This window comes from Mirounga leonina, unplaced genomic scaffold (assembly GCF_011800145.1).
Source record: "Mirounga leonina isolate KUSES-001 unplaced genomic scaffold, KU_Mleo_1.0 Mir_94, whole genome shotgun sequence".
Classification (NCBI taxonomy): Eukaryota; Metazoa; Chordata; class Mammalia; order Carnivora; family Phocidae; genus Mirounga; species Mirounga leonina.
The window spans coordinates 45,554,007-45,567,408 of NW_023270855.1; the positions used below are offsets into that span (position 1 = coordinate 45,554,007).

General features: G+C 48.9%; 1 protein-coding gene across 2 annotated transcripts in view; it reads right to left on the bottom strand.

Moving 5' to 3' along the window:
• UPF1 (UPF1 RNA helicase and ATPase) overlaps positions 1 to 9,950 on the bottom strand; it is a 36,385-nt gene extending 26,435 nt beyond the window's left edge. For both annotated transcript variants that reach the window (XM_034997622.1, XM_034997623.1), the window contains exon 1: positions 9,720 to 9,950. In XM_034997622.1, the coding sequence (XP_034853513.1) occupies positions 9,720 to 9,950 (231 nt within the window). The remainder of the gene's footprint in view (positions 1 to 9,719) is intronic.
• Between the last annotated feature and the right edge of the window lie 3,452 nt (positions 9,951 to 13,402).

A 13,402-nucleotide genomic window follows, 5' to 3' on the forward strand; every position in this document is an offset into this window, starting at 1 on the left:
CTATTGAGTCCTTTAAGAAAATGTTTACAGATTCCTTGCCTAGAACAACTCGTAAAATTTTTTATCAGGTTGCATAAGCTTTTACGTATAAATAAATGCCCTTGGTGATACCTGAACCTTTACTTTCCTGAAATATCAAAATTAGTACATAGAGTAATATAGAAAAGTACACACCACCCAGATGCCCTCTTTCAACCCATTCCTGCCTCATCTGGGCCTCAGATCCCACAGTTCACCTCCCATCACCAGGGGGAGGCTTGACCCAGCAGAGCACACATCCTGACCAGCCATGTGGGGACCCTCCCTGCACCACACTTACCCCTTCAGGTTAATAAGGGGCAGGAAATTTAGGTCTGCTCTCAGAACTCTTGGGAGACAGTATGATACAGATACAAGGTCAGGTAGACTCTCCGCACCTCCACTGAAGCTGGGGAGGCTGGAGAGAAGAGTCCAGATTTCCCAAGGCCCAGTAGCCCCCTAGCCCCCTGGTTGGGAAACGTGTACATGCACCACCCCCTACACCCCCAACCCCACTCCCAGCTCCCACTCAGCCCCACTCCTGCCCAGCTATGATCTGGCCACAACACAAACTGACTTCTATTGCTGGGTTCTACTCTCTGGGAAGTTTTAAGATAAACATTAACTTCAAAAATGCATTTGACCTTAGAAACTATAATTAGTTAAAACAAAGCACTAGAGAGTGCCCGGCACAGAGAAGGTCCACAACCCGTGCCAGGTGACACGACGGGAGGACTGAAGGGTCCTTGTCCTTGGCCAGTACAGGACTGAGGTCCTCTGAGGTTATCAACCTCTCACTTCCAGCCAGGACCCCTGGCGCCGGCTAGGCTGAGGGGCAGGACCCCCCCCCCCCCCCCCCCCCTACAGCCCCCCCCCCCCCCCCCCACCTCACTGAGGAAATGATTCCCTCTACACCTCTGCTCTGAGTACTATTTGAAGTACATCTATGAGCTGCTGAGCTGATCAAGGCCTGCCGACATTCTCTGCCCAGGGACAGTTTCATACAACCGAGTACAGAACTCAGACTGTGCACATCAGAGTAGCAGGAAGAGAGGTCATTTCAGACCCACAGAGGAAAAGCATGAAAATTCAAAAATTACTTCTAAATGTGCTGGTAAGAACTTTTAGACCACAGATTTTTACTCCAAACCTCATAAGCACTGTACCACTCAGGAAGAAATGGGACCTTTCACAGTCCCTCAGTCTGCCAGTGCCCCACGGCCTTTCCACTCACTGTCCCCTGGCTTCTGCACAGCTGGCTCTTTGTCCTTTGGGTCTCAGTGCACAGGGCATCTCCCAGGAAGGCCTCCCCTGGCCCCATCTGTGGGGCCCCATGGCAGAAGTCCCTGCTATCACCCCAACACCTAGAAATGAGCCCAACCCCCAGGAGGTCCTCATAGCGTAGGCTATATCTTCACATCAAAAACCTAAAGACTGGGATGTAAAATAACTCATTAAATATTCTTTTATCCCAAGGTTTAAATAAAAAGAGTGGGAAATCGCCTTTCCCTCAGTGTGGCCCAAGGCAGAGGGGAGTGGCAGAGCCTCTGAGCCTCACCTCAGGAAAAGGCTAACAGAAGTTCTGGCCTCCCCCCCAGCTTTTGAGAAAGTTTCAAAACTACAGAGGGTGAACAACTCACACATCTGTCACCTGTATCCACCAGCCACTCCCATTTTGCCATGCTTGTTCTCCCCCTTTGTGCGCGTGCACACACACACACACACACACTTATTTTCCCCATCCATTTCAGAGTCATGGGCCCCAGGACAAGCATTTTCTCCACATAATCACAAGCCTCCCACTCAGGAATAATACTGATGAAACTGACAGAATACTGCTATCTAATAAGCACAGTCACAATTCCCCAACATCCTAATAATGTCTTATAGTTTTTTACATTCAAGACCTATATAACACGTTACTTGTGATATCTCTTTAGCCTTCTTTAATTCATTAGTTTTAACCAGATATATCGGCTGAGATTCAACCATTTCTGACCTACAAAGATGTCACACGGTCCCACTCAAGAGAGTGGTCCCCAGGGCGCCTGGGTGGCTCAGTTGGTTAAGCGACTGCCTTCAGCTCAGGTCATGATCCTGGAGTCCCTGGATCGAGTCCCGCATCGGGCTCCCTGCTCGGCAGGGAGTCTGCTTCTCCCTCTGACCCTCCCCCCTCTCATGTGCTCTCTCTCAAATAAATAAAATCTTTAAAAAAAAAGAGAGAGTGGTCCCCAGGTTCTGGATGAAAAGGATCTTCAGGGACACCTGGGTGGCTCAGTCAGTTAAGCATCTGCCTTCGGCTCAGGTTATGATCCTAGGGTCCTGGGATCGAGCCCCACATCGGGCTTCCTGCTGAGCTGGGAGCCTGCTTCTCTCTCCTCCTTTGCCCCTCTCCCTGCTTATGTTCAGTCTGACAAATAAATAAATCTTCAAGGAAAAAAAAAAAGAAAAGAAAGAAAAGAAAAGGATCTTCACCGGCCTCTCCCTTTACAGCGGACCCTTTTTCTGGTCAGCATGCAGAGTCCAGCCCTACGGTTCCATTTCAATGCTCAAAGTATCCCTGACGTGTCCAAAGCATCCCCAGCTCGTCCTGGGCTGTCCCTACCTGCCCAGTCCTGGGATCACCACTCTCAAAGGAGCCCACTCCACACCTGCAGGGAGAAGCCAGGGTGTGACGCTTTTCTCTCCAAAAACATAAAGGCTGGAATGTGATGGGGGGCTCAATCCAAAAACCAGGATACATCACAGGACAATGACCCAGACTGAACCCCAGCTCAGGAGCATGAAAGGAAGAGGGAGGGGCTGCCCTGGAGAGCAGGACCAGGAGACAAGACAATCACATTAACGCAGACCTCACAGGGGACCAGACCAAGCCAAGACATTTTCTGACGAGTGAAGAATCTGATTGTGGAGAAAGAGAAGCCCCACGTATTAGACGATCCCAAAAAACTGTTGGTGCTGTTCATCCGACAACAGCAGTACTATGACAGAAAGATGCCTTTTGTTTCTAGAAATGCATACTAAATATGATAAGTCAAAATGACTGAGTATCACTAACTCATATGGCTCAAGCTCAGAAGGAAGGGTGAAATGACAAGCTGGATTTGCTTTAGAACTCTTCGGCAATGAAAAGAAAGGGGGAGAAGAAAATCTTCACAACTGCTGAATTGAGGAGATGGATGGTCAGGGTTTGTTTTATTTACAGAGAATTCATAACCAACATTTTTACACAATACAGATGGACGAGGTGGCCTCCTGGGATCTGGGCTAACTCTGTGGAGCCATGCACTCAAAGAGAGTAATGGAAAACAAGCACAGCTCTGACCAAACGCCTTCCAATCCAGGATAAGGAGAGCCACCTCCCCAGATTCACTGTCATCCCTGGCAGCTGAGTTCTGCAAGGAGCTAAGCAGACAGGAAGGTGCCGTCCTCAGTTGTGACAAATGGCTGCCCACAGAGTTCAGCAAGCAGCCTATGTCTAGAAGCCATCCTGGCAACAGTCTGCAGGGATCTGGCTTGGCTCGGTAGGCCAGCTCACAAGGTGCTACCAGACCAACATATATAAACGGCACAATGACCCTTTCCCAGGCATGGGGTCCCAGGACCCAGGATCCTGATGTTTATCAGAGGAAGGAGGGTTCTGCTCTCAAGGAAACCTCCTCTGGCAAGAAGAGTTCAAAGTCCTCCTGAGAGCGTGACCCTGAGACTTGGAAAGAAACACCGAAGACTCAGCCAGACTCACTGCCCTTTTGCACCTTCCAGGCCACGCTCTGTTTTGGGTCCCACTGAGCAGAGCGAGGTGTCATGACCCTTCTCTGTGGTCAGGACTACCGCACATCACTGAAAGACCACCCTGCCACCCTGCCAGGGTGACAACCCCAACTGCCCCTCAGCTGAGAGCCACTGCCCAGCATCTGCCCCCTCCAGCCTCCATGCATGCTACTCTGCTGGGGCCTCTTGCCCTTCCTCTCAGGGCAGGGCCTCCAAAGGCTCTGCTAACCAGCACCACCCTCACCCATACCTCCCATCAGAGGGGAGCCCTGCCTCACCCTTGGGGGATCATGGGCCCTGATGAAAACCACAGACAGGAACTCGTGTCTGCTCCAGCCATAATTCCTCTGAGGACTCAGGGCCAACAGGGTATCCAGTGCAGTGAACACATCCCAGGAGGAGTGGCCACTCTGGTGGCCTGGAACTGTGGCAGTTCACACTCTCACGGGTACACACACGCATAGTGCGCAGGGGCACATGTCTGAGCATCATGCACTCTGCTTGAGCTCCCCTCTGGCCTCGTCCACACTCTGCCAGGTCTACCTGAATCTAAGGGCCCTTCCTCTCAACTGAGGTCACGGCGCCCTCCAGCAGCTCCATGAGGCTCCAGGATCCAGCCCGAGCCCCATGGCATGGCATACCAGCCTGTGCCTGCCCCCACTCTCCCTCTACCCCAAGCCAAGTGTAGTGTCCCGTGCCCACCCCTCTGCCTAGCAGGCATGCCTTCCTGAACAACTCGAGGACCACTACTCACAAAGGCTTTCCCTGTGCAGGACAAACCACTCCCTCTTCTGGGCCCTCATGATCCCTAAGGTCAACTGCAGTCTGGGCAGCACCTGTCATTTCTAACAAAACAGTTACGGATGGCAAAGGATTCACTTTGACCCCCAGCGCTCAGAGAGCACAGCAAGGCAAGGAAGCAGGAACTGCTGAGAGGGCCAAGAGCCAAGGACCGGGCCGAAGAGGTTGGCCTGACAGCCTATAGAGTGGGGACAAAAGGAAACATGAACAGATATATGAGGGCTCCCAGGCTCACCCTGAAAGCAGTGTGGCCAGGTCTCAGTTCCTGACTCTGAACTCAAGTGGAGGGCCCAGCACAAGGGTGGTGAATCTCCCCAACATGTGACTGGGAGTAGCTGAGCACGGGGTCACTCCATTTCCCTACATTAGAGCTGCTGAAGAGACACTACAAAGATTAACAGGAGCAAAAATGAAGGAGAAGGAAAGAAAAAGAAGAGTGAAGGAGAATCAAAGACAATGAACAACTGGGGGATGATCGAACAACTCCCCAAATTTACTACGAAACACTGAATTGCACACATACAAACAAGAAACTCTATAGTATGTGATCATACCTCAATAAAGCTACTAGAAGAAATGCCTCCTTTTCTTTCGTTGTGAGAGCTGGAAAGAGAACTTTTTAAGTTAATATTGATATTGTACTAGTGTTAACTTTGCCCCCAATCATACTGAATCTGGGTTAAGAAATTGGGGTAAATAAGGTAAGAAGTCATTTCACTTATGTGACTGACACAGAAACCCTTTCTCTCCCCTGATTGCCCAGAGTCCTAGCCATTTGGAAACAAACCCGGGAAATCCAATAAGGGGAAAGTGCCGGACAAACACTTGCCAGAGCTCCTGCAAGGTTACCAGCGTCTTATCTCCAATTTTCTCAAGGTGTGCTTATATCACAGCTGAACTGAGTGTTCACAAAACCAGATGGAAAAAGTCCCACTCAAATTTTAAACTCACCACTTTCAGGAACCCCTGGACTGTATCGAACTCATTCCTCCTCTTCATAAGCTACAGGCCAGTAAGCAGAAGATGACCTGTTTACCTGGCTGATCATGAATATGTAAGGACAGCCTTCCATGATGAATTCTGAAGGCAGCCAGGACTATGGTTTTGAAGACTAGGTAGCAACTCTTTAGCCAAGTATCTTACTACTTAAATAGGAAAAAAAAGCCCAAGTGTATGTACACAAGACTACAACTGATGGGGGCACCAGGCTGGCTCAGCTGGTAGAATAAGCAACTCTTCATCTCAGGGTCATGAGTTGAAGCCCCACGCTGGGCACGGAGCCTACTTAAAAAAACTACAATTGATGAGGAGCCTCTGTTTATCTGTTTACCTGTTGATGGCCCCTGGCGTTGTTTCCAGCCTGGGGCTCTCATGAATGAAGTAGCTATAAACGCTCAGAACAGCCTCACGTGGGGACAACCGCCTTTGTTTCTCTGCTGGGCCACAGAGGTGGGTGTGAACCATTCCACCAGCGAGGTATGAAAGTTCCAAGTGGTTTTCCATCCAGCCTTTTAAAAAATTTGAGCCACTCTTATGAGTGGGTAGTGATACCTCTGTGTGGTGTTTCTTTTAAGTTTCACTGGGGTATAACTGACATACAATAAAGAGTGCAGGTTTAAAGTGTACAATTTTACAAACTGACATACATCAATATATGTAAACACCCACAATCAAGATAATGAATACATCCATCACCAAGTCTCCTTATGCCCTTTGTCATCCCTTCCTCCTTTTTTTCCTTCCTCCCCCAACCACTGATCTGCTTTCTATTACTATTAGTTAGCTAGCACTTTCTAGAGCTTTATATGAACAGAATCACAGAGTATATACTCTTTTTTTGTCAGAGTGCTTCTTTTACTCAATGTAATTATTCTGAGATGCATCCACATCATTGTGTGTATCAATAGTTCATTCCTTTTTTTTTTTTTAAGCTGGGTAGTGTTCCCAACTTAGATTTTTACCATAATTCCCATATTTGAAGAAAACATGACAACAGCGACCATCAAAAGGAAATATTCAACTAGGCAGGCCAGAAGGTTTGTAACACCAGCTATTATGCAAAGCGCTTCTGAAATTACCTTTCCTTGCCCTTTGAGGGGTGGGGGAATGGCCCAGAAAAGACTCAGATAAGCAAAAGAAAATGGTCCCTTGTATCTTAAGGACACTTGGCAGGACTATGTCAGCACTTTTCATCCCAGGATCTCAAGGGCTTTAAGAAATACCAGTTTTATTTCATATACAAGAAAATAAATGTTACTTGAACGGACTCAAGAGCTCAGCAGGAGTCACCCTTGCCTGCCATTCTCCTACTCTGGCAGGTACACACATTCTGCCTCTAAACAAACTTTCAGGTAAAACCAACTCAACAAAACTGTTATCAAATGTGGCTGCACGTCAGGAAACAGTCTGGCAGCTCCTGGAAGGGTTACACACAGAGCTACCACACAACCCAGCAATCTCACCTACAGCCACACAGAAACTTGCACACGAATGTTCACAGCAGCACTGTTTATAATAGCTAAAAGTGGAAACAACCCAAACATCCACCAACAGATAAGTGGATAAACAAATTGTGGTCTGTCTGTACTGTGAAAATTTATTCAGTCACAGAAAGAAATGGGAGTAGATACGTGTTACAACATGGATGAACCTTGAAAACATGCTCAGTGAAAGAAGCCAGACACAGAAGACCACACAGGGTCATTTATATCAAATGTCCACAGTAGGTAAACCTGAGACATTAAGATTAGTGGTTGCCTGGGGTTGGAGAAAGCAGAACCGACAGGCTAAGAGGTGTGGGGTTTCTTTTTAAGGTGAGGAAAATGTCCAAAAATTGATTATGGAGATGGCTGCACACCTGTGAATATACTAAAAGGTACTGAACTGTACACTCTAAATGGGCAAACCGTACGGTCTCTGAATTCTATCTCCAGAAAGCTGTGAAACAGAGGTGGCTGCACAGCATTTGATAAGTCACAGCCACTTACCCAATAAGATAAAATCAAAACGCATTCAGAATGGGTTTTTTGAGTCTTTCTGAAAGCCCCATCATACAGTTAGCTACACAGCCAACTCCTAAAGACAAATAAGAAAAACCCCAAATGTTGTAGGCAGCCAATGCTACCACCTGGCACAGGAGATAATCAACTTTTTTCTACTTCCCAATTCTACTCAGACTTTCCTGCCCCAAATTCAGGGCCTTCTCTTGCAATACAAAGGATATTACTCCCAATCCCCAAACACAAAAGTTAGGCTACAGGTGAGTGGCTCATTAGAGTTAATTAAAGGCAAGGAAGGATAAACCTTTTCGATGTCATCAGAACTCAAGTGAGCTCAACTGCAACATCTACCTTCGGTGGAGAGTTTTAAGGCTCTTATTTTATACAGCTCAGTGTCCAGGCGCAGAAAAATAGATTATTTCAACTTAAAGAGAAGGACACACCCTGCAATTAATCGCAAATGGAATGCAAGGAACAAAACTAGAAGTCAGAGCTGCTGTATTATATTAGTTACAGTTTAAAAAAAAATTTGCAATAAAACAATTACCGTTCCCAATCCTGAGCTGCCATGAATCATGGCACACCGCTCAACTGAGAAATCTTTCTCCTCAGCCTTCTGGACACACTGGACACAAGTTATAGACAGCGCTTATCTGATCCATCTAAACATAAGTCCAGATTTCATCTATGTTTAAAAATAACAAAAATAAAACTCCTTACACCCCCTTTTTACAGCTGTGGGAACAGAGAAGTCTACAGAGTATGAAACTACAGGTGTTATTATGAGCCTCCAACAGCTCATTCACTTCTCCAGGCAAACTCTCCCAGTCTCTACCTTCCTCCACCATATGTACACCAAACTGAAAACATATACATACTCACACACCTGTTCTCCCTGATGCTCCGCCCATCAGGCGTCTATTTTTAAGGAGTCTGGGGTTAGAATGAGTCAAATTTTTTCTGCTTCTATTAGGGGCTAAAAGAAAATCCAAGTGGGTGGTCTACCCACGGGAGTGACTCAATCAACTAGAATGCAAACCCTCCTCCCCCAAGGACAGAGTCTGAGCTCACTCTGGCTGAGATGAGGTGGCTCCCCCAGCCCTGACAGTGGGTCCTCACGCCAAGGGACCCCTGTGACAAGGGATCCCAGCCCAAGACCCCTGCCATTCCCCTCTGCCACTCCAGGGCAGGGACCTAGGTTCAAGAAGTGTGAGCAGGCGTTGGTGGTATAGCGGTGAGCATAGCTGCTTTCCAAGAAGTGTGAGCATGATACTTTCCATAACACAACCCAAACTTAAAATACCTAAGTAGCTTTCCCTAAACATTCACATCATTGAAAACAAAATTTTCCAACGTGGCAGTACCACTTACGTAAAACCCACTATCACTGCCCCACTTGAGGAACAAACTCAAACCTAACTTTTCCAAGGTAGGGCTGTGGAATTACATAACAGGTCGGTTTCAGCAACAGGCAATGTAAGGAGGAAAAACAAAACCCAACCTGACTCTTGAATAATCTTAATAGCCAGCAAGTATGGGATTCTCCACTGGAGGCAAAAATTCCGTTTCTGCTCCGGGAGCTTCGACCCTCCCCTCTCCAGCGTCCCTGGGCCCGGGGAAATTTGAACCCGCAGCTCAGTGGGCATGATTAGGGGGGTAGGGGGGTGGGGCAGGGAGGACGGATTGGCCAGAGGGGGAACCGGGGTAGATCACCACCCCGGGAGCTGGCTTGAGCAGGGCACGGACCCAGCAGGAGGGAAACTCGGAGACAGGTCACCCCCGACCTGGCTAGGGACGGACCGAGGGCAGGTCACCTCGGACACGCCCGGAAGGGACTTCGGGCAGGTGACCTAAGACGCAGCCTGAGGCAGATTCTGAGCAAATCACACAGACCCAACCAGAGCCGGACTTGAAACAGGTCTCCCCGGGCCCGGCTGGAGACCGAGAACCGAGGCAGGTTACTCCGAACCCGGCCGTAATTGGGGGACCCGGGGAAGGTCAGCCCGGGCCGAGCCTGAGTGGAGGACCAGCGACAGGTTACTCCGAACCCGGCCAGAGTGCGGGACCCGGGGCAGGTTCCCGGGCGCCGAGGCCCGGCCCCGGCTTCCGGCGCCGCCATGTGCCGCTCACCTGCGCGTCCAGCTGTCCGGCCGCAGAACCCGCGCCCGCGCCGACCGGGCCGCCCGCGCCACCTCCTCCGGGGCCGCCGGGGCCACCCGGGGGCGTCTGCGTCTGGCTGGGGAGGGTAAAGTCGGTGAACTCGAACTCCGAGCCCTGTGTGTCGGCGCCGAGCAGCTCGGCTTCCTCGGTGTCCAGGAAGGTGAGCGTCTGAGAACTGGGCCCGTACGCCTCCACGCTCATGGTGCCGCCGAGTAGGGCCCTCAGGCCGGCTCCGCGCCGCACTCGAGCCCGCCGCCGCGCTGAGGCCTAGGCCGCAGGCCTCGGGCCGCCGCCGCCGCCGCGCCCACGCTCCTGAACCGGGTTGAAACGCCCGCCGCGGCGCGAGCCGGACCAAGAGCCACGCGTGCCGAGCCGCCGCCGCTGCCGCCGAGCCCCTCAGCGCCGCTGCTCCCCTCGGAGCCGCCCGCCGCTCGCAGCCCCCGGCAGGAACCGCCGCCGCCGCCGCCGCCGTGCGCGTGCGCGAGCCCGACGCCGGCGCAGGTGCGCGTGCGCGAGCCCGACGCCGGCGCAGGCGCGCGCGCTCCTCGCGGACGCCTCCAACCGCGCCCGGACGCCCGCAGCCGAGCGGGCCAGCGGAACACTTAGCGCGCACGCGCGGGAGGCGGGGCTTCTAACCGCCGTCGCGGCGGCCGCACGAGGACGTGGTCCCGCCCCAACCACTGCCCAGTGGCGCCCGGCGGTTTGACTGAGATAGTTGCTTCGGTAGGGGTGGCGAGAGTGCCTCGGGTTAATTGAGCACTATCTGGTTGCTTTACAAAGGTGGTCTCGGAACAACCAGTTGAGGAGGCTTGGCAGGGACGATGTACCTGCATCTCTGGGAGAAGCTCCCTGGGCCTCAATTTCCCCATCTGTAAAATGGGGTTGCCTGGCACAGAACGGGTGCTCACTATTCATTGGTTGAATAAAGGAATGGGGACAGTCCTTAGCACGGAGGCTGGCACAGGGCAATGGTGATTGCTGCTGCTTCGGACCATAATCATAACAATAATGTTAATTATTAATGTAATTATTATATTAGCCATAATAACATGATATATTGTAATTATTAATTACATTAATTATAATCACATAATAATTTTAAATCTTATTCAGAGGCAGTATATAGCAAAGTGATTGGGAGCACTTGCTCTGGGGTGAAATCCAGACCTGGACACCTGCCAGCTGTGTGACTTTGTACAAGTGACTTCACTTCTCAGGGCCTAGAGTTTCCTCCCCTGAGAAAGGGAAATACTATCCATTAAGATGGGATGAAGAGGGGCACCTGGCTGGCTCAGTGGGTGGAGCCTGTCCCTGGATCTCCAGGTTGTGAGTTCCCGCCCCATCTTGGGTGTAGAGATTGCTTTAAAAAATATTTTAAAAATGGGATGAAGAATACGTGAACAACTATTCACTCCCTTAAGTATTTATAAAGGAAAATTCCACATGGACAGAGGTTGGCTTTGTTCACATCACACAGTCTTCCCCAAGGGGAGACTAATGCCCCCACACAGTAAGTGCTCAGTAAAAGTTTGTCCAAAGGAAGCCTCAGCTTCCTTTTTTAATAGCGACTCAGAGAACCTCCCCACCTCCACTTCCCTTTTTGTCACAATATTCTGGGGCCCTCTAAATGCTTGAAGGCAGTTCACGGGGCTCCTGGTTTGCACAGCTACACTAAAAGTTCCTGATCCTTCATGGTTCCTCATTTTCCAATATTCCTGTCATTACATTGATAAGAGTTTCCTTTTTCTTTCTTTACATCTTTTCTGGCCTCCTACCATGCATTAAAATGTGGGAATATAGAAATTAAATAATTAGGTCCCCAGGAAGACACAGTTTAAGAGGAAATTCCAACAAACCAATAGATGGTTTCAATAAAACACAAAGTGCTCTTTGGAAAATATTCAATTGAATTGATAGAAGCATTTAAAACCAATCTAGTAACACCTATCAGAGTTTTAAACACCTCCTCCTCCCCTCCTTTGACCTAGCAATTCCACTTCTAAGGATTTCCTCCTTATTTTCTACATGCAGTTACGTTTGCAAAATGACATTTTGGATGCTATGCTAAAACATTATTTACTACAAAAAAGTTGGTAATGGAATTGTGGTGAGAAAAGACATGGGCATATAGAAAACAAACAGCAACATGGCAGAAATAAGTCCTTATTCGTAATTACTTAAATGTAAATGGATTAAAATCTTCACTTACAAGGCGGAGATTGTCAGATGGATTTTAAAAAATGATCCGACTAGGGGTGCCTGATGGCTCAGTCGCTTAAGTGTCTGCCTTTGGCTCAGGTCATGATCTCAGGGTCCCTGCTTCTCCCTCTCCCTCTGCCCCTCCCCCTGCTCATGCTCTCTCTCTTTCTCTCTCTCAAATAAAATCTTTTTAAAAAATGATACAACTGGGGCACCTGGGTGGCTCAGTCGTTAAGCATCTGCCTTCGGCTCAGGTCATGATCCCAGGGTCCTGGGATTGAGCCCTGAATTGGGCTCCCTGCTCTGCGGGAAGCCTGCTCCTCCTTCTCCAACTTCCCCTGCTTGTGTTCCCTCTCTCACTGTGTCTCTCTCTGTCAAATAAATAAATAAAATCTTAAAAAATAAAATGACCCAACTAGATGCTGTCTACAAGAGACCCAGTTTAGACTCAAAAACACAAATAGGTTGAAAGTAGAGGGATAGAAAGAGATAGTCCATGCAAACAACAACAAAAAGAGAGCTGGATTGTCTATACTAATATCAGATAAAATAAACGTTAAGATAAAAATTATTACTCAAGACAAAGAACATTATATAATGATAAAAATTTCAATTTTTTTTAAAGATTTTATTTATTTATTTGAGAGAGAGAGAATGAGAGACAGCATGAGAGGGAGGAGGGTCAGAGGGAGAAGCAGACTCCCTGCCAAGCAGGGAGCCCGATGCGGGACTCGATCCAGGGACTCCAGGATCATGACCTGAGCCCAAGGCAGTCGCCTAACCCACTGAGCCACCCAGGCGCCCCAAAAATTTCAATCTATTAAGAAGATACAATAATTATTGGGATGCCTGGGTGGCTCAGTGGGTTAAGCGTCTGCCTTCGGCTCAGGTCATGATCTCAGGGTCCTGGGATCGAGTTCCGCACTGGGCTCCCTGCTCAGCAGGGAAGTCTGCTTCTCCCGCTCCCACTCCCCCTGCTTGTGTTCCCTTTCTCGCTGTGTCTCTCTCTGTCAAATAAATAAATAAAATCTTAAAAAAAAAAAAAGGAAGATAACAATAATTATAAAAGTATATGCACCTATCAACAAAGTCCCAAAATACATGAGGCAAAATGGGATAAAACTGAAAGAAGAAATAAACAATTAAATAGTAACTATTGTTTACAATAGAGAAAAGAAGTCAAAGACTTACTTCCAGATTGGAATGTTAGAGTGGATGGTCATTTAAGACCACCCTCAGAGGGTCCAGAGGACACACTTTTTCTCTGTGACTATGAGAAGTGAATTTGGGGGGAGCCCCAGCATCCTTAAGGTGAGCTCTCTGATCACTCATCTCTGTAGGCCAGAACTTATAGTGGCAAGAGTGGCCACTGAATTGGGAAACCTAAATGTAATGAGAGTAATTGGACTCTGGGGAGGTAGGGGCCCAGTGGTGGCCCTCAACCACCAAAGGCA